The sequence below is a fragment of the Schistocerca piceifrons genome, chromosome 5, assembly GCF_021461385.2.
Source record: "Schistocerca piceifrons isolate TAMUIC-IGC-003096 chromosome 5, iqSchPice1.1, whole genome shotgun sequence".
Classification (NCBI taxonomy): Eukaryota; Metazoa; Arthropoda; class Insecta; order Orthoptera; family Acrididae; genus Schistocerca; species Schistocerca piceifrons.
Genome location: NC_060142.1, coordinates 350,022,113 through 350,044,947, shown reverse-complemented (window position 1 = coordinate 350,044,947; position 22,835 = coordinate 350,022,113). Strand labels below are relative to the sequence as shown.

At 39.4% G+C, this 22,835-nt stretch overlaps 1 protein-coding gene across 1 annotated transcript in view; it reads right to left on the bottom strand.

Moving 5' to 3' along the window:
• LOC124798315 (elongation factor Ts, mitochondrial) overlaps positions 1–22,835 on the bottom strand; it is a 98,748-nt gene that overhangs the window by 12,938 nt on the left and 62,975 nt on the right. The window contains exon 3 of the mRNA XM_047261653.1: positions 476–776. Within this exon, the coding sequence (XP_047117609.1) occupies positions 476–776 (301 nt within the window). The remainder of the gene's footprint in view (positions 1–475; positions 777–22,835) is intronic.

The window sequence follows — 22,835 nt, the reverse complement described above, 5'->3', positions numbered from 1 at the left end:
TATACTTTTGGGATGTCTTTTATAAGGATTCTGTTCAAGAGAAATATGACCATTATCAATTTACATGAAATGTATTTGCAGCTGCAAATATGTACAACCATCAGCTGAACAACATAGGCACTACAATATGGTATGATGAATTATATGCTCATTTATTAACTACTGAAAATACAGTAGTGGAATCCTTATAAATATTCACCAATTTGGATGAAAGTTAGTGGTAAATTGCTCAAATAAAGAATTTTATGTGACATGGCATTCCAGCTGCTCTATTTGAATAAAATAAACACAACTACTTGAAAAAGTCACGCAAACAAAACTATTCTTCTGTAGTTCAAGTTGACACAGTAAACTATGTTGCTGAACAAAATGTAACAAAACAAAAAATAATTTGCTAATATTAATAGAAACTATATGCCAGGGTAATAAATTCTCTCATTGTTCTCTTATTAAAAATACAAGTTTCTGGTCTTACCAACTATATGCTGACATAATTGCCTCCCAATATGCTCTTTGGGTAGCCCCTCCAATGAAGGTGGTGAATTTTGCTTGAATGCTAAGATAGCACCATATCTGCCTAAGAGAATTCTTGTATCCAGTGGTGGAGCTGGGTGTGCGTATCCTGCCAGTTTCACATCTGTCCCGACATGGAAACAAACAGCTCTACGAAGAGCCAAGTTTTCTCCAACAGTGCCAATCAAAAGAGCTAAGTGATCTGCTAAGGTCTTGCCATCATTTACTGGTAAAGTTTTCAGTCGCTCATTGTCCAGACACATCTAAAAGCCAAAATACAACATGATTAATTATGTACCATTTCTGACTGAAATACAAACTACAAAAAATGTTACACACTGATGATGATAAAGTAGTCATACTCGGCATAGGTACTGAGAGTGCTTTTTGTCAACAGCAATATGAAAGGAGGAGTGTAGAAATAAAAGTTTTATTGGCGAGACAGTTTAGTAGAAGACCAATGGTGGTGGTGACAACAATTATGATAATGATAATTTAGGGCAGTTTTCAGCATTAATACTAAAACATCCCCAAAGACTGTGATTAAAACTGAGGAACTGATTTCATAAAAGTTCATTCATCCATTCATTCCCAGGCAGGCAGTAATACTCTTATACACATAATCTACAACTGCTAATTTTACCTTTTCTTAAAATAAACTATTGAAAATGCCAATGCACTAATTGAAAAAGCTAAACTGAAAAGTCACAATATTGTTGGCAGACTACTTGTATAGAAAATTACTTGTACAAAAAATGGTTGAACGAAACCACCCTGCAAAAACACTAAAATCTTCAACCTAGAAATACAGGTAGAAGGTCTGATGGAACACATGTATCATGAGGGCATGTCAGATCACACGGTATACTGGATTCCTGTCTCTTGTAATAATCTGACATGTACTTAGATAAAATATTACTAACTGCGTTATAATTGTTCCAATTCTGGACTACAATATTATACACCTGGTAAGTAATTTTTACTTACAATGATCATCTTCAAGACCTAAAACATGATGAAGACAGAGGCATCTTTGCACACAACAGAGTGCGCCAAACTTATAAAGTAAGGCCACCAGAAAACAATTCATTCATAAACGACACATTATCATACTTCAGTACAACCAATTTTTCAATTATATCAAACCAATACATGCAAATAGGGTACAGTCAGAAACAGATAAGGATAGAAAGCTTCATCTTTTATATAAACAGTCATTCTGACTCTGTGCAACAGATGTTGTACACTGAGTTGTAGCAATGACTTGACATACCTACATTAAGGTGTTGCAGGTGTTGCTACTGCATACCCAGTTGATGTATATGAATTGTGCAGTTAGAAAACAGATTGTAAAACCATAACATTAAATTATTGCCTCCATAGCGCAGCAGTAGCGTTACCACCTACCACGCAATGGGGCCTGGTTTCGATACCCGGCAGGGGACTGGGTGTTGTGTGTCATTCATCATCATTTTCATCATCATTCACATGCAAGTCGCACCAACTAAAAAGACTTGCAATACAGCGGCCAAACCCCCATGGGGATATACCCGCCAATAAATGCCATGTGATCATTTCATTACATTATTTAAAACAGTTAGTGAAATAAAACCAGGTTGAAGAAACAGTTTTGACACAATATGAAATTAATATCAAAGAAAGATCTGTCTAGTGGCTCTTAGTGGTAAATATGAAAAGTGAAGCTAATGGCACTTCCTTTAGACACATATATACAGATAAAGCTAACACTTGTCATTATAAACCTGTGACATGAATAGTAGGTTAAGTCCCACATTCTGGCCTCCTTACATGGGCCAATCGGGCATCATTGTATTCAGTGTGAAGGGACATGTGGTCATAAACACTGCTCTCTCAGTCTTTGTTGACCTTGGAACCCCAACTAATCAGTTGAATAGCCCCTCAGTTGGCCTCACAAGGCTGTGCATCCCATACCAGTCCTGCCACCACAAAAAAATCTCTGGCAGTATCGGTAATTGAAACTTGGTCTCCTGCGTGGAAGTCAACTGCACTGACCAGTCAGCTGTAGAGGCTGACTGTGACATAAATAATTTTTTTATAATTTTGGGAAAACTTTTTAAATACATTTTCAGTCACAAATACAAAAAGTGTATAATAAAGATGTTAAAGTTATACGAAAAACATTCCTAGACTTGAAACTTCCTGGCAGATTAAAACTGTGTGCCGGACCGAGACTCGAACTCGGGACCTTTGCCTTTCGCGGGCAAGTGCTCTACCATCTGAGCAAAGGTCCCGAGTTTGAGTCTCGGTCCGGCACATAGTTTTAATCTGCCAGGAAGTTTCATATCAGCGCACACTCTGCGGCAGAGTGAAAATCTCATTCTGGAAACATCTCCCACGCTGTGGTTAAGCGATGTCTCCGCAATATCTTTTCTTTCAGGAGTGCTAGTTCTGCAAGGTTCGCAGGAGAGTTTCTGTTAAGTTTGGAAGGTAGGAGACGAGATACTGGCAGAAGTAAGGTTGTGAGGGCAGGGCGTGAGTCGTGCTTGGGTAGCTCAGATGGTAGAGCACTTGCCCGCGAAAGGCAAGGGTCCCGAGTTCGAGTCTTGGTCCGGCACACAGTTATAATCTGCCAGGAAGTTTCAAGTCTAGGAATGTTTTTCGTATAACTTTAATATCTTTATTATACAGTGGAAACCCCCAATCAGTTTTTTTTAATATACCTAGTCTCTTGACTGCACCTGTATCACCTTTATTATCTCTTGATAATTTTTAATTAACTAGACCACTTATTCCAGTGTTTCTTTATCCACATCTAGTTGTGCCTGGAGACCTTTGGTAAGTTCTGACTATTGAAGTTCAGTTTTTAATTTAGTTATAGCTTTGCTTTGTCTATTCAAACTGACAGTTTATTCTTCAACTTCATTGTCTATTAAAGCAATAGCTTATTGTGTGCATTCTTCACAATTAAAACAAAACACCAATCTCAACTTAAAACTTCTGCAATGTACAGAAGAACACTTGAAAGAACAGAGACGGTCCAAGACTAACTATGAATTTAAATTCATTGTTGCCCCAGTCTTAATTTCTAAACAATGATTACAAATTAAACTTTCGTTTCCCACATATTTGGGCAAGTACATGTGGATTAATGGAAATTCTGTGATAATATTTGAATGGGTGGGTGGGGGTCAATGTAATCCATGAGGGAAAAAAGTCAGGGGTCAATGTTATCCTTTTTTAAAGAAATGTGAATTTTTAATTGTTAAAATTGTTTGTACTGTTAACAAGGTCAGACAACTTCATTAAAATGTGTGAGCAACCTGGTGATTATAGCATTAATGACTTCTGTGCCCAAAAAGCTTTTTTTTCCAATTCTATTTATAAGCACATATGTAGGACTTGCTTACAAAAAGTTTTTGAACTATAATATTTTTAAATTTTATTTTAAAGTGTGTGAATTCAAATCAAAAACTTTCATTGTATTATATGATAATTTTTATCTTCACGCATATTTATATAAATGTATCCAGAAATGAAAAGAAAAGGGTGAAACTGCCCCTGGGATCAATGTTGCCCCTGGGTGTCAGAATTATCCCAGTTGACAGTACTATTTTGCACATACACAGTTGGCACTGTTAGATAAAATTATTGCATCAAGCGTTTAAATTTGTGATTATGAAGTATAACTGAATGTGGATTTACTAACGTAAAAGCATTAATGAATGTCTTTCTTTCATCCTGTTTGTTGTGTTCCATGCAATGAAATCTTCCATATTGTGTGAAATGTGGCAGAACAAATCGGCATTTCCAATACATGAACACTCAGTGACTAACGTTTGGTCTTATGTTCTCTACAAAAGTGCTACTGCATTTTTTCAGTTTCCCAATATGTTGTTAATTATTATGGCGGGGTTATTTTTGTGTGATTATTGAATATTATTATCATTCTCATCATTATAATTTAGTGTGCAATAACCAGTCAGTAAGGTGACAATCAGTCCCAATTACAGTTAATTATGAACAGCAGACAAATTATTGGAAGAAATCAGGATTTAATATATGCTGCTCCTCTGGAGTATATTACAATTCTGATGCAGAAGTAGTGACAACACTTTCAAAATTTCTATCTTAGGGCTGTTTATCATGACATTTATAAGGGCACTGTTTTTTATAACATAAACTGCACATGCATATTAAGTAATTTTTAGCAAAGATCAGAATAATTTTATTTTGCAGCTGTAATATGGGCAATAGCTGTTTCACAACAGTCTCTTTGTGGCAGCAAAATATGCACTCAAGTGAAAGTCACACTAGTTTAATATTCTGCCGTTGCGTGTGCAATGTCTGCAATGTTTGTGTGCTAGGTTCTTTGTGTCCAAACTGCAGATATTGTGGAATTGAAAGCAGGGACTCCTATCACAACCTTTACTTGCGCATCTTAATGACTCATCTTGCTTTGGTTCTTACAACTTGCAAGACTGCAAGTTTTCCTGTGATAGTCACCACTTGAATTTTCACAGTGAAGACTGCCTGCCCTTTATTGCAGAATAGAAACTGTCATTTCACCAAGAGAAATACTGACCTCTGAATCAGCCTGAAGACTTTGGCAAGGCTGCCTTTTTGATGTGGTAGATTCTGTTTAAAATTGGTCCAAATAGTCCTGGATCCTACCACTTTATTGAGGCACCTCTAGCTGGTTCTACAGCACCCACTTTGTCCTGATGAGAATCAATTCCTGTGGCAAACATCAGTGAGTGCCTTGTACATTAATCTACACAGTAATGGTCACCAGAGAGAAGATCGGCATCCCCTTCTCACTGAGCAGTATCTACGAATAATGAAGAATTTAATGACATATCAGTACCAGAGAAAACATGAGGCAGAGCTGAAATGAGTCATATGACCAGTATTGAGGATATATTCTAGACTTGAAAAGACTTGTGAAGCTTCCTCCTCTGAAGCAGCTGAAGGTATAGCCCTAAAGTAAATTCTCTGCAGTGATATTCCAAAGGAGGTGTTTTAGGGAGTTGATTAATGAGAGTCTTCAGAGGCTTGCTATTCACAGAATCACTTGGTGGAAGATGAAGTGGGTGTAAAGTTAATACACTGCTCTATAACAGCATCTACACCAATGCCTGTACTCTGCAAGCCACTTAATGGTGTGTAGCAAAGGGTACTTCTGGTTCTGCTCTCATTTTCCCCTGCATTGTTCCATTTGCAAATGATACACAGGGAGAACTACTGCTGATAAACCTCCGCCTGAGGTTTAATTTTTGATAATGGTCATGTTGTGATCTGTATGGGGACAAGGTACAGGAGGCACTATGTTGCCTAACTTCCTAGAATTTCAACAGTAAACTTCTCCATTATAGGCAAGGCCTCTCTTGTAGCATCTGTCACTGGAGTTTGTTGAGCATCTCCATAATGCCCTCACACTTTCTAAACAATCCTGTGATGAAGAAACGTGCCACTATCTGTTGGATCTTCTCTATTTCTTCTATCACTCCAACATGGCCAGGGTTCAAGACTGATGATCAATACTAAAGAATCAGTCTTAAAAGTATCTTGTCAGCCACTTCCTTTGTGGATTAATTACATTTCCCGAAGATATTTCCTATGCACTGCAGCCTAGCACCTGTTTTCCCTCTTATTTGTTTGATGATGTCATTCTCCTTTTGGTCACAGCAGACTAATGAGGGTCAACTGACAGTATCCTCTTCCTGCATTTCACTACCATTTCTGGTGTTGAATCCATCCTACAGACAACAGCATCATCTGGGGACAGCCTCATGAAGCTTCCCATATTATTCACTAGATCATTCACATATACTGTAAACAGTAACAGCCCCATAACACTCCCAAAATTACCTCTACATTGTCAATTTCAGCCTGTCGAAAACAAGGTACTGAGTTCTATCTGTTAGAAGGGCTTGAATCCAGTCACAAATCTTGTCTGATACTCTGTAAGCCCATATTTTGCTTACCCAATGACAGTTCAGAACTGTAACAGTTCGGAACTGTACCAAGTCATTTGGAACTCAGCTAACACAATATCAAACAGGTCGCCTCTGTCTGCGAGATTTCAAGCATAAACAGACGAGCTAATTTTATGGAATCCATGTTGATTTTTATAAAGGAGGTTTGTATTCGGCACACTTTTATCCAACTACTTGGTTCTTGCTTAAGTGGCCTACAATAAACTGCCACTACAAGGGGAGCAAGGTCTTTTGCATAATCTGTACTCTCACTCAGGAGGTTCATCTGGCCAATGTTGAATGATTTTAGTCTATTTTCTACCCTAAAATCCAACCACTTACGTCAATACTTAGACATGTGTGCAAGGATTGAAAGCAGGAACCACACAGAATTCCAGTTTATGGAATCTTCCACATTATGGAAGACCAAATTAAATATTTCTGCCCTCCCAGTGCCATATTCTGTTTCTGTGCCAATAGGATCACTAAGCAGATAATTTAATCTGTCAATAATTTATGAACCAATGGGCCCGCAGAGTCGAAGATATCTCAGAGACATTATGTAATAAAATCCAGATTGCTAGTAGTTTAATGTTTTTATTGTGTTGGAGATCCATTTCAGCTATATTATCTTCTTCAGACTATTACATAATTTTTTTGTTTTATCATAATGTTGGTTAATCAGATTTTATGATCTACAAATTTGGTTCTTACATCCATATATCATCAGTGGTCACCGTCACTTTGTATTGTAATATAAATGTAGATTTAGGAGTTTTATACTACAAGCTGTTTTGTAGTTTGCTGCAGTTGTTGATTGACCATTCTTGTAATTTTTATAATTTTACATGTTATTGTTAGATTTGACAGACTGACAATCCACCAGTTTCTATGGTGTATTGAATTATCATTTCGCACTGTATGTATGATCTTTCATACAAAATTTTATTGATTTCCTTACCAAAGATAATGGATAAACACAAACAACTACTCACAGACACATCAATTACAACTGTTATGGATACAGCCCACAATGGTAATGTCAACACACGGAACCATATAGCGTCTTCGACAACTATAATAACTGTCCATCTGTCAAATCTAGTAATAAAACATAAAATTATACAAATTAGAAGTAAGGATGAACAAAAACAGTATCAAACCACAAACAAGCTTATAGCATAGCTGTCTTCAATTTACAGTATGTTGTAATACAATACAGAGTGACAGTGGCCTCTAATGGTATATGGACATACGTAACAAATTTGTGGAACTGAAAATGTGATTAACCAGCATTATGATAAAATAAAAAAAATTATTCATAGCTTTCACAGATGGTCTGAAGTTGGCAATCTAGCCGAAATGGATCCATCACAATAAAGACATTAAAATACTATAGCAGCAATCCAAGTTCTATTACATAATTTCAATCTGCTTACTGACTTTACATAGGGCCAAAATTTCTTGGGATTCTTAGTCACATTACTGAGAAAAATTTTAGTATCTAATTCTCTGTGCATGTCTCACATTGCTCTCCTTATGATCATTTTGACTTCATGCAGCATGTGTTAGTCAACTAGACTTTGACTTCACTTGATTCCGTGATGAAGTTTGTTTTCTAAATTTCTAATATGACAATAATTGTGAGTCTTTTCCATCCCTCATAGCCTCGCTTAGCACATTTTGGTCTATGGCATATTGTACGCTTAACAGCAGAAAAAAAAAAGAGGCTGAAAATTGGACCATTTGGTAACAGCAGCAGAAAAAAACAGACCATGGCATGACATCAGACTGAGGAAGTGGATCACTGATGCAAGATACTTGATGCACTCTTTTTATTCACATACACCTCTTGCACTAAGGATGGCTTACTTGACTGGCTGGCAGATGGTGTTCCAGATCTTCTGTTGGGTGCAACACAGATTTTGGACCCGATTTAATTTTCAAATCCCAGTGACAGCACCTGGATACCAACATATATGAGGCACAGAGGGTATAAAACTTACAAGGACTCACTATCTACCATTCAAGCTTCATTATTCAGAAATAATGAAAATAAAAGATCAATTTAACCTGCTTCTTTCTTTTGTTCTAAAATCTTGCTGCTTGAAATAACAACCCCCCCCCCTTCCTTTTAATTATTTTCCATTAGTGCATGGACTTGTTGTGAAGGGGACTATTCTTAACATCAGTTTCTCATGGTGTAATGGTTGGAAATGGGGGCTGCTAACCTGAAGGTGCAGAATTCAAATGTAAATGCTTCCACTTATTTTTTATAGTTTCAATGAGCAAATTCACTAGAAAGAAAAGGATGGCAAAATTTCATACATTGTTTACCCAAATTACTGAGTGAGAGTAACAAAGTAAAACTGGCCTCCCTGCATATCGGCTATGCTGTAATTCAAATAGTTTTCCTCAAGTACCTAAATTTGCAAAAGATATGGTGTCTTACATAACAAAACATAACAGGATCACCTACTCACCAGAATATGTTAACTGTAATATATGAAGTCTGTTACGTCTTTCTTGAAGTAAATTATGGCCACAAATCAAAGATTTATAGAGGAGTTGCAACTCAGACGTTTACATCTGGAGTTATGAAGTAAGCACAATTAATGGGATTTTAGTTCACTGTAGTCTGTTAAATACTAACCAAACATCATGGTAAAAGGATAAAAGCAGGAAAAATGGTGATTCGCTGTAACTTCCTGTCACTAGTCTAATTAAGCAAAATGTTGCATTACAATGCACTATTTTACATCTATAAATGTTATTCGTCACATGTGCCCAAATATTTTCCATTCCAATAACTAAAATGCTTCTGCAGAACCCAGTGCAATGTTGACACTGTAAGGTGACAATGATGTTTTGGTTTGTGGGGCGCTCAACTGCACGGTTATCAGCGCCCATACAAATTCCCAACCTTTGCTCAGTCCAAACTCGCCACTTTCATGAATGATGATGAAATGATGAGGACAACACAAACACCCAGTCATCTCGAAACAGGTGAAGATCCCTGACCCCGCTGGGAATACCCACCCACACTGTAAGGTGGAGTTCCACAAAGCCTTCTATGGCAAAAAAGACTTCAATTTCTTCATGGGTTTTACAATACTGTTAAAGTTTTTGCCACACACGGTTTGTGTCTCAGGATGTTTTATGTTGTGCTGATGCACCTGCAATTATTCACAAACAAATTAACATCAGCCTATCAGGCCCTAAAAGGAAAAACAAGAAGGTGAAGATGAGGGTGGAGATGGCAAGATGAGATGTATTATGTGGTGAACCGTTATGGCAACAATTGAAGCATTGAAAGAAATTAGAAGAGGCTTCTGGACTGTAGCAGATCACTAATTGCTTGTAATAAATACAACAAATAAACAGACATCCAAATAAATACTCCAATGGATATCATTAACCGTGTCTGGTTCAACCTGGACTATTGCCCTCAGGTTAACTATAATATGCTCATGATGCTGATAATTTGGAAAATATTTCGAGTAGATTTCCCCACCATGTTATAGTTCTGGGTGGAGATTTTAATTTGCCGGATATAGACTGGGAGAATCAAACATTCATAGCAGGTGGCAGGGACAAAGAATCCTGTGAAATTTTTTTAAGTGCTTTATCTGAAAACTATCTTGAGCAGTTAAACAGAGAACCGACTCGTGGCGATAACATATTAGACCTCCTGGTGACAAACAGACCCGAACTATTTGAAACAGTTAACGCAGAACAGGGAATCAGCGATCATAAAGCGGTTATTGCACTGATGATTTCAGCCGTAAATAGAGATATTAAGAAAGGTAGGAAGATTTTTCTGTTTAGCATAAGTGACAAAAAGCAGATTTCAGAGTACCTGATGGCTCAACACAAAAGTTTTGTCTCAAGTACAGATAGTGTTGAGGATCAGTGGACAAAGTTCAAAACCATCGTACAATATGTGTTAGATGAGAATGTGCCAAGCAAGATCATAAGAGATGGAAAAGAGCCACCATGGTACAACAACCGAGTTAGAAAACTGCTGCGGGAGCAAAGGGAACTTCACAGCAAACATAAACATAGCCAAAGCCTTGCAGACAAACAAAAATTACGTGAAGCGAAATGTAGTGTGAGGAGGGCTATGCGAGAGGCGTTCAATGAATTCGAAAGTAAAGTTCTATGTACTGACTTGGCAGAAAATCCTAAAAAATTTTGGTCTTACGTCAAAGCAGTAGGTGGATCAAAACAAAATGTCCAGACACTCTGTGACCAAAATGGTACTGAAACAGAGGATGACCGACTAAATGCCGAAATACTAAATGTCTCTTTTCCAAAGCTGTTTCACAGAGGAAGACTGCACTGTAGTTCCTTCTCTAGATTGTCGCACAGATGACAAAATGCTAGATATCGAAATAGACGACAGAGGGATAGAGAAACAATTAAAATCGCTCAAAAGAGGAAAGGCCGCTGGACCTGATGGGATACCAGTTCGATTTTACACAGAGTACGTGAAGGAACTTGCCCCCCCTTCTTGCAGCGGTGTACCATAGGTCTCTAGAAGAGCGTAGCATTCCAAAGGATTGGAAAAAGGCACAGGTCATCCCCGTCTTCAAGAAGGGACGTCGAACAGATGTGCAGAACTATAGACCTATATCTCTAACGTCGATCAGTTGTAGAATTTTGGAACACGTATTATGTTCGAGTATAATGACTTTTCTGGAGACTAGAAATCTACTCTGTAGGAATCAGCATGGGTTTCAAAAAAGACGGTCGTGTGAAACCCAGCTCGCGCTATTTGTCCACCAGACTCAAGAGGGCCATAGACACGGGTTCCCAGGTAGATGCCGTGTTTCTTGACTTCCGAGGCATTTGATACAGTTCCCCACAGTCGTTTAATGAACAAAGTAAGAGCATACGGACTATCAGACCAATTGTGTGATTGGATTGAAGAGTTCCTAGATAACAGAACGCAGCATGTCATTCTCAATGGAGAGAAGTCTTCCGAAGTAAGAGTGATTTCAGGTGTGCTGCAGGGGAGTGTCGTAGGACCGTTGCTATTCACAATATACATAAATGACCTTGTGGATGACATCGGAAGTTCACTGAGGCTTTATGCGGATGATGCTGTGGTATATCGAGAGGTTGTAACAATGGAAAATTGTACTGAAATGCAGGAGGATCTGCAGCGAATTGACACATGGTGCAGGGAATGGCAATTGAATCTTAATGTAGACAAGTGTAATGTGCTGCAAATATGTAGAAAGATAGATCCCTTATCATTTAGCTACAAAATAGCAGGTCAGCAACTGGAAGCAGTTAATTCCATAAATTATCTGGGAGTACGCATTAGGAGTGATTTAAAATGGAATGATCATATAAAGTTAATCGTCGGTAAAGCAGATGCTAGACTGAGATTCATTGGAAGAATCCTAAGGAAATGCAATCCGAAAACAAAGGAAGTAGGTTACAGTACGCTTGTTCGCCCACTGCTTGAATACTGCTCAGCAGTGTGGGATCCGTACCAGATAGGGTTGATAGAAGAGAGAGAGAAGATCCAACGGAGAGCAGCGCGCTTCATTACAGGATCATTTAGTAATCGCGAAAGCGTTACGGAGATGATAGATAAACTCCAGTGGAAGACTCTGCAGGAGAGACGCTCAGTAGCTCGGTACGGGCTTTTGTTGAAGTTTCGAGAACATACCTTCATCGAAGAGTCAAGCAGTATATTGCTCCCTCCTACGTGTATCTCGCGAAGAGACCATGAGGATAAAATCAGAGATTAGAGCCCACACAGAAGCATACCAACAATCCTTCTTTCCACGAACAATATGAGACTGGAATAGAAGGGAGAACTGATAGAGGTACTCAAGATACCCTCCGCCAGCCACACACCGTCAGGTGGCTTGCGGAGTATGGATGTAGATGTAGATGTAGGTATTTAAAGCAACTTTAATCAAGCACACAGCCTGCCCTCCAAAGTGAGCCTAGCTGCAGCTGCACGGGATTCAGCAAGCACTTGCAGTATGCAAATAAAGTGATGTGCCATCCACGGCGTATCACATCTCTTGCAGTTTTTAGGTATCCTGCACCTACAAGACAGTGATTAAGTGGCAGTAACATTAATTGTCAAAGGCTATATAAATTCATCTTAAGGGTGACTCTGGGAATGGAAATTTCCTGTATACAGGAAATTGTGGATTAGATGTCATCCTGTGTGATGTGTGGAACCTGTCAAGGGTCTGATCCTGGAATCGAGCTCCCGAGCCGCAATACATACGTGCTATTCAGGGCCAACCAACAACAGAATGACATACACTCATTTCTGCTCTAACTGTCTTCACTACATTATTCTTTTTCCTTTTGTTGAAGAATACAATGTTGGGACACAATTGTACAATGATTCATATTTTCAAAGCTATCATTCGACAATTAGTCCAAACAGCCATTTACTATATTTTATACTCATCAATATCACTCACTACGTATGTAAAAGGACAAAAAAAGTGCTGTATGAGAATCACCGTGCCTTGGATCAAATTTGAACTGGTGACTTCTGTCTTACCGCCTGCAAAAGGAGATAGGCCAGAGAGACTTTTTCAGTTTTGCAAATATCACATCATGGACAGTCAACTGCAATGGCTCACTTGGGGGGGGGGGGGGGGGGGCGGAATTCTGTCAAAGACTGAGTTGCTGCCCTGACTGTGAAGACGGCAGGTTTTAAGAGGCACTGCCAGCAGAGTTACTGCAAGGAAAGACAATCAAAGAGTAGTTTCAGACTGGGAAGGGTAAGACACATGTAGTTATGACATGAAGTGGATTGTTATTGGTTTCCTGCTGGGGTCTGGATTTCTGTGAGAGGAGCAATGGTACTTCACAGAATTGAGGGAACTCGTGATAGTAGGCAGTACGCCTACATACTGAAGAATGTGATGCTGCCAAGTGCAAGTGCTGTACAGTGAAGGAGAGTTCACACAACATGAAGATCATTCTCCTGTGGGTAAATCCACATTTATTCATCAGCAGCTGTCCAACGTGGACATCAATGTCATGGACTGACTACCAAGGGCTGCTGACAGAATCAAATGGAGAATGTGGACTGAGGTAGCAGAAACACTGTCAGATAACTGAATAACTGGCCATGACATCAACTGGTTACAGCTGAAACCCTCAGAGACTGCATTCTTGATGCTTTGAAGAAGGTTGCCTCTTCTAGCAATTACGTTCAACGTCTCTTAGATTCAATGTCAAAATGCAGGACTAAAATTAGAAATAATTGGGGATTTTGGACTTGATAATCAGAGCACTGAAAACATTTTGTTTTCTTGTTCTTTTGCTCAGTTTTCTGTCAGTGAGAGCCAACGGAAGATCACTAAGCGAGGGGAAAGTATCAAATCCGATATGATAAAATATGAGCTTGTTCTCCTTTAACTGCCTTGCCAATTAAAATAATTGTCTATTAAATATTTTTAAATATACATTTCTCTTTAATTTGCCATTTCCCTACATACTTAAAAAATAATAAATTAAGAGAGTTTTTTAAGACTTTTTAAAAAAATCATCTCTCTCTTCCTAATGCCTGCAACCTCCCAGAAAATTTATTCACCTTTCATCCCCCTCCTGTCTCTCGGTCTCTCATCTCACTTGCCTTTCACTACATCTTACCGAAAATTAGAAGTTTTTATTGAAATTACGCTCTTTCTTTTTCAAATCTCCTTCTACCTACTCTTTTTTTACCTTCCTCTTTTATCATTCCTCACAAAACCTTCGAAACATTTTCTTTTAAATCCTCCATTTCACTATACATTTTTGTTTTGAAAATACTCCCTTTTCTCTCACCTAAGATAAAAGGAACTACAGTATGATATACCCTAATGGAAAGTTGCTTTTCAATCTTTTATGCTGCACTCCTGCCCTCAGCTGAGGCCATGCCCCCCCCCCCCCCCTCCCTCTCTCTCTCTCTCTCTCTCTCTCTCTCTCTCTCTCTCTCTCTCTCTCTGTGTGTGTGTGTGTGTGTGTGTGTGTGTGTGTGTGTGTGGGGGGGGGGGGGGGGGGGGGGGGGGGGAGTGCTTATTCAATCTCTATCACACACACACACACACACACACACACACACACACACACACACACACACCCCCCGCACTCACATGGGTGTCAGCATCCAAAGAGCCAGTGGACACAGTGACTAATTTCAGTAGCTTATCCATTCCCACAAACAGCTATTTTGGGATTTATGGAGATTGAGCAAGATAAGTTTCAAGTATGGAATGACTGGAAGAACTCTTAAGTTATGTCCTTGTGCCTGGAGAAGGAGGTTCAATAACAGTAGCTGACATTTGAAGGAATGTTGTGATTAAGTGCAGGGCCGCGACACATTACAGTGAGGGCTTCCAGAAGTGATGGCTGGTTGGCAGTTTTGTAGTTCAAATAAAAAACGTGGAAAGTGGAGATGTAGACGCTGGTGGCACTAATTGAAAGCCACACACAGTTAGCAGTCAGAAGCATCTTAAAAGGGAAATGAACTATATTGTTTCTGTGGGAACTGATGAGCTTGATTTCCTCTGACTATTGGATCTCTCTTGCTTTCAACATTGATCTTGTGAATTTTTCTTTGCTCAAGTTTCGAAAACCATTGCAGGGTTCTAGTTGGGAGTTAAGTGGAGACGAGTAGCAATGTATGTTTCTGGTTCAATGGTAAGAATTTGGAAGTTAAGGTAATGTAATCAGCTTGCTACAAAGCTGATAATAGTAAATAAGTGGTTTTTAGCCTTGTCTTGTTGATAAGTCGAGCGTGGTGACTCTTGTGTAAACTGTTTCAGTAATTTCGTTGGGGGTTATCCGAGTCCACTAATAAATTTTTTGCATAATGGCATAATTGGCTCGTGTAGGTAACTGCACACCTGATTGCTCTGGGACTGCACTGACGCTCGTCACCACGACCATGAGCTGCAAAAGTAAGGAAACGTCTGTAACTTGTATAAGGTGTTTGTTCATCACTTAGGAACAAATAAGGGTACAAAAAGTAAATTGTTTAATGTGTTACTCTTTTCATACCATTTAAAACCACTGCTTTAGCATTTCTGACATCTTATGACTTTGTCACAATCTTCAATGGCTATTCCAACTACGGGGTTGCTAGTCTCAATATCTATTTGTGATTTCTGATGTGATATTTATGCAACTCACAGTTTTTCAGTTAAGCTAGAGCTGAGCAAATAGTTTGAGGAGGCAAGTTGATGTTCCCAGGGCCTATCTGAAAGGCATTATTCTACCTTTACAATACCCTCCAAGAGTTTTGACTGTTTTACGATAGGGAGAACACTATATGTGTTGAAATACAATGACTTCATTTCAGCTACATCTATCCACCAGAAAGTATGGCTGAAACATAGACTGATATTCATATAACCCAATATTAGATTATGTCCAGGAACATAATTTATGTTCCATCCATATGCTGGGGGTTCAAGTTGGGATGATAGTCTGAGATTATTGTTTATTGCTCCCATAAAAAAAGTCTTAGCCTGCAAAAGACAAAATTATGTTGGCTACCTATTTAACCCCCCCCCCCCCCATGAACCATGGACCTTGCCGTTGGTGGGGAGGCTTGCGTGCCTCAGCGATACAGATAGCCGTACCGTAGGTGCAACCACAATGGAGGGGTATCTGTTGAGAGGCCAGACAAACGTGTGGTTCCTGAAGAGGGGCAGCAGCCTTTTCAGTAGTTGCAAGGGCGACAGTCTGGATGATTGACTGATCTGGCCTTGTAACAATAACCAAAACGGCCTTGCTGTGCTGGTACTGCGAACGGCTGAAAGCAAGGGGAAACTACAGCCGTAATTTTTCCCGAGGGCATGCAGCTTTACTGTATGATTACATGATGATGGCGTCCTCTTGGGTAAAATATTCCGGAGGTAAAATAGTCCCCCATTCGGATCTCCGGGCGGGGACTACTCAAGAGGATGTCGTTATCAGGAGAAAGAAAACTGGCGTTCTACGGATCGGAGCGTGGAATGTCAGATCCCTTAATCGGGCAGGTGGGTTAGAAAATTTAAAAAGGGAAATGGATAGGTTGAAGTTAGATATAGTGGGAATTAGTGAAGTTCGGTGGCAGGAGGAACAAGACTTCTGGTCAGGTGACTATAGGGTTATAAACACAAAATCAAATAGGGGTAATGCAGGAGTAGGTTTAATAATGAATAGGAAAATAGGAATGCGGGTAAGCTACTACAAACAGCATAGTGAACGCATTATTGTGGCCAAGATAGACACGAAGCCCACACCTACTACAGTAGTACAAGTTTATATGCCAACTAGCTCTGCAGATGATGAAGAAATTGAAGAAATGTATGATGAAATAAAAGAAATTATTCAGATTGTGAAGGGAGACGAAAATTTAATAGTCATGGGTGACTGGAATTCGAGTGTAGGAAAAGGGAGAGAAGGAAACATAGTAGGTGAATATGGATTGGGGGACAGAAATGAAAGAGGAAGCCGCCTGGTAGAATTTTGCACAGAGCACAACATAATCATAACTAACACTTGGTTTAAGAATCATGAAAGAAGGTTGTATACATGGAAGAACCCTGGAGATACTAAAAGGTATCAGATAGATTATATAATGGTAAGACAGAGATTTAGGAACCAGGTTTTAAATTGTAAGACATTTCCAGGGGCAGATGTGGACTCTGACCACAATCTATTGGTTATGACCTGTAGATTAAAACTGAAGAAACTGCAAAAAGGTGGGAATTTAAGGAGATGGGACCTGGATAAACTAAAAGAACCAGAGGTTGTACAGAGATTCAGGGAGAGCATAAGGGAGCAATTGACAGGAATGGGGGAAATAAATACAGTAGAAGAAGAATGGGTAGCTTTGAGGGATGAAGTAGTGAAGGCAGCGGAGGATCAAGTAGGTAAAAAGACGAGGGCTAGTAGAAATCCTTGGGTAACAGAAGAAATATTGAATTTAATTGATGAAAGGAGAAAATATAAAAATGCAGTAAGTGAAACAGGCAAAAAGGAATACAAACGTCTCAAAAATGAGATCGACAGGAAGTGCAAAATGGCTAAGCAGGGATGGCTAGAGGACAAATGTAAGGATGTAGAGGCTTATCTCACTAGGGGTAAGATAGATACCGCCTACAGGAAAATTAAAGAGACCTTTGGAGATAAGAGAACGACTTGTATGAATATCAAGAGCTCAGATGGAAACCCAGTTCTAAGCAAAGAAGGGAAAGCAGAAAGGTGGAAGGAGTATATAGAGGGTCTATACAAGGGCGATGTACTTGAGGACAATATTATGGAAATGGAAGAGGATGTAGATGAAGATGAAATGGGAGATACGATACTGCGTGAAGAGTTTGACAGAGCACTGAAAGACCTGAGTCGAAACAAGGCCCCCGGAGTAGACAATATTCCATTGGAACTACTGACGGCCGTGGGAGAGCCAGTCATGACAAAACTCTACCATCTGGTGAGCAAGATGTATGAGACAGGCGAAATACCCTCAGACTTCAAGAAGAATATAATAATTCCAATCCCAAAGAAAGCAGGTGTTGACAGATGTGAAAATTACCGAACTATCAGCTTAATAAGTCACAGCTGCAAGATACTAACACGAATTCTTTACAGACGAATGGAAAAACTAGTAGAAGCCAACCTCGGGGAAGATCAGTTTGGATTCCGTAGAAACACTGGAACACGTGAGGCAATACTGACCTTACGACTTATCTTAGAAGAAAGATTAAGGAAAGGCAAACCTACGTTTCTAGCATTTGTAGACTTAGAGAAAGCTTTTGACAATGTTGACTGGAATACTCTCTTTCAAATTCTAAAGGTGGCAGGGGTAAAATACAGGGAGCGAAAGGCTATTTACAATTTGTACAGAAACCCGATGGCAGTTATAAGAGTCGAGGGACATGAAAGGGAAGCAGTGGTTGGGAAGGGAGTGAGACAGGGTTGTAGCCTCTCCCCGATGTTGTTCAATCTGTATATTGAGCAAGCAGTAAAGGAAACAAAAGAAAAATTCGGGGTAGGTATTAAAATTCATGGAGAAGAAATAAAAACTTTGAGGTTCGCCGATGACATTGTAATTCTGTCAGAGACAGCAAAGGACTTGGAAGAGCAGTTGAATGGAATGGACAGTGTCTTGAAAGGAGGATACAAGATGAACACCAACAAAAGCAAAACAAGGATAATGGAATGTAGTCTAATTAAGTCGGGTGATGCTGAGGGAATTTGCTATTTAGGGAGCAAAATAACTGATGATGGTCGAAGTAGAGAGGATATAAAATGTAGGCTGGCAATGGCAAGGAAAGCGTTTCTGAAGAAGAGAAATTTGTTAACATCCAGTATAGATTTAAGTGTCAGGAAGTCATTTCTGAAAGTATTCGTATGGAGTGTAGCCATGTATGGAAGTGAAACATGGACGATAAATAGTTTGGACAAGAAGAGAATAGAAGCTTTCGAAATGTGGTGCTACAGAAGAATGTTGAAGATTAGATGGGTAGATCACATAACTAATGAGGAGGTATTGAATAGGATTGGGGAGGAGAGAAGTTTGTGGCACAACTTGACCAGAAGAAGGGATCGGTTGGTAGGACATGTTCTGAGGCATCAAGGGATCACCAATTTAGTATTGGAGGGCAGCGTGGAGGGTAAAAATCGTAGAGGGAGACCAAGAGATGAATACACTAAGCAGATTCAGAAGGATGTAGGTTGCAGTAGGTACTGGGAGATGAAAAAGCTTGCACAGGATAGAGTAGCATGGAGAGCTGCATCAAACCAGTCTCAGGACTGAATACCACAACAACAACAACAACCTATTTAACAAATTGTTAAACGCGTGCAATATTTAGTTAAATTACATATTCTCAAAAATATTTAAATTTTATTGGCTGAAGCAGAAAAATGCTGGTATTAACAAGTGTATACAGTAATTAGGAGTTTTATAAGTTTTTCACCTTCAGATCTAAAAGGTACTATGTCAAGGCAATGAGAGCACTTATGATGCAGAGGTTGCCTCAGGATTTCCTTGCCCATTTTTAGCCTGGCAATTTCAAGCGGAGCAAAAATACAGACGCAATATAGTAATCCCCCAGTCAGCTTTGAACCCACACTTTATACAATGCTCACATTACCTTTGCGGGTAGGAGCCAAGGCTTTGTACAATGCTCTGTCATTGCCACAGTGATGGCTAATATAGGTAATTTGTGATGTAACAGACTAGGTTAATTACATTTTCTCTGTGGAACGACATTCCTGGATTCAAACTATAAATTTAATAGCCCACTGTCAAAACTTTCTTGAAAATCACAATGTAGGCAGTGTGTGTTCTGCTTCATATTTTAATTTTTCAAGGTTGTCTGTAGTGATGTCACCTGGCAGATTGCTTGTTTTCAAGTCTATTGGTCATTCTGGTTTTGCAATACTTGCCTACCCAATTTCTTTCACTTAATAAGGAGCTAATGAGCAATAATATCTGCAGACAAGTAACTATGCTCATGAGCTGTCTTGAAGGCTATATCAAACATATACAGTAGTCTACTGTCATTACGGCTGTTTTGGGACATGTTGAATGCTTCGAGGGTTGAGATCAAACAATGAGTGCTACAATTTCACAATTTTCCACATAACATAGGAGCCTCTACGCAAACTCCTTGACGATTCTTATACAAATATTGTGGTGGCCTAGAGAAGTCGTTAATATGAAACCATCAAGGGGGCTGGCTTGTGAGGCACTGCTTTGAAAATGTGCCCCACACTCAACTAGGTGATCTCTTATTGCTATTTCCATCTCTCTCTACTATAAGCCTACTGCAAATTGAACAGCTTATTAATATGCAGATTAAAACTGTGTGCCCGACCGAGACTCGAACTCGGGACCTTTGCCTTTCGCGGGCAAGTGCTCTACCATATGAGCTACCGAAGCACGACTCACGCCCGGTACTCACAGCTTTACTTCTGCCAGTATCTCGTCTCCTACCTTCCAAACTTTACAGAAGCTCTTCTGCGAAGAGCTTCTGTAAAGTTTGGAAGGTAGGAGACGAGATACTGGCAGAAGTAAAGCTGTGAGTACCGGGCGTGAGTCGTGCTTCGGTAGCTCATATGGTAGAGCACTTGCCCGCGAAAGGCAAAGGTCCCGAGTTCGAGTCTCGGTCGGGCACACAGTTTTAATCTGCCAGGAAGTTTCATATCAGCGCACACTCCGCTGCAGAGTGAAAATCTCATTCCAGCTTATTAATAGATTGACCAGACATCCTCGTTTTGCTGGGAGTCCCAGTTTTAACATAAACGTCCTGGTGTCCCGAGTAAATCATTTGGGACACACAACTATCAGAGTTTTAAATTGAGAAACAAAATGCTTGCAATAATATTTTCATTTAATTAAATATTTGTGAAAAACAAGTTTCCTCAGAGCCTTATATACATATATATTTTTTCACAGCATATAGGCCTAATGCATTTGGCTTAACTCATCTTATGCCTAAATAAAAAGACATATGTTGAAAAGAGAAGCAGGTATTACCTACTCCTGCCCGGCTTGCCGACCTTCCACTTTACAGCCCTCAAGACAGGTAAAAACATAATCAAACCAAAGGAGGTATGCATCACTTAACTTAAACCATTTCTTGTAACGGAAGTGCAGCCATATGAAAGTTAATTTTGTGAAGAATGTGAGTGATGTGGCATGTTTTAGCAGTGGTTATTGAATATTGTTCGTCACGTAGGCACGCTGCCCCCTAACAGTCTGAAATCTTAAATTCGAATATGAAATGTATAATTTGTATCTGATTACTGATTTGTAATATTACATAGTTTTTAGGATTAACAAATTCAAGGTTGCCACAATTTTCCCCATGTGAAATTCCCTGGTTTCCAGACAAGTTTTAGCATTTTTCCCTGGGGAATTTTGAGATCTCAAGGGTAAGTTAAGATGTAAGTTGACAATCTGTCTTTGCAGCTACAGTACAAGAAATAATAGCGCAAACAAGGAAACATCTAAAAAAAAAAACTTGCAAGCAGATGGTATTTCCTGATGTGAACAAAAATTGAAACAAGTAACATCAACATATTTTGTAATGAACTTTTTCTAGATGGAGAAAGCAAGCCAAATTGTATAGGGGTTTCATTAAGACCACTGGTAGTATTTTATTTCAATAAAAAGAAACACATTTGATAACAAAACTACGCATTTCCTGGAGTCACAAGATGGATTTAAAATACCTTCACTGCACTCTCACAACTAAATTTTCAGCCATAGCTTTTGTCAGAAAACGAGAGCACTCAGACACAGACACAACTCATGCACACATGACCGCCACCTCCGGCTGCTGTGTCTACAGTCTCTGAGAAAAAAATCCAAACAAACCACTCCTCATGCCTACCCGCCCCTCATCGGCAGCTGCTAGGCTAGTGGCAAGGAGTGGTGGCAGCTCTGACCACAAGCTGAGTGGGAAAGGTACGAACAGGAGAAGCATTAGGAATGAGGGAGTAAGTGCACATACGCATCTACACCCAGCCAGCAACAATGTATGGCTCCTCAGTAAACAAGCAAGAGACAAAAATGAGATTTTCCCATGTTTTTCTTTAATCCCCCCCCCCCGACTCCCTGGCGTGTTCAAAATTCCCTGATTTCCGGAACCTGTGGCAACCCTGAAATTGTACCCAAGTATCTAGTAAACATTGCAAAAAATATATCCAGATATTACAATAAAAAGTATGTATCAGCTTTTTTATTTCTAAAGAAAAGAATTTTATTTACATGTAATGGACCTACATTTTCCTTTCCAATTCACAAAATGAAGACAAATACTTGCTATGGGTTTTTCAGCTAATGCATCGTCACAGATTCATTGTCGATTTCAAAATATCACAATAACTGGGAAGAAAGGTAAGTGTAAGTGTAGTAATGAAGTTAGGTATAAAATATAAACACAGGTGTCCCAGTTTTTTCTCTCTGAAAACTGGTTAGCCAACTTATCCATCAGAAGATTTTCAATTTTATGAACAAAGTGCACTGAAGCGCCAAAGAAACTGGTATAGTGTGTATTCAAATACAGAGATATGTAAACAGACAGAACATGGCACTGCGGTCAGCAACACCTATATGAGACAACAAGTATCTGGTGCAGTTGTTAGATTAATTATAGCTGCTTCAGTGGCAGGTTATGAGATGGATACAACGATGACTGAAGAGAATCGTTCAACGTGACAGAAGTGCAACACTTCCACAAATTGCTGCAGGTTTGAGCACTCGTGTACCCTTGATGACTGCATAACACAAAGCTTTACACCTCTCCTGGGCCCGTCAACACCGATATTGGACTGTTGATGACGGGAAACATGTTGTCGGTTGGACGATTCTCATTGCAAATTGTATTG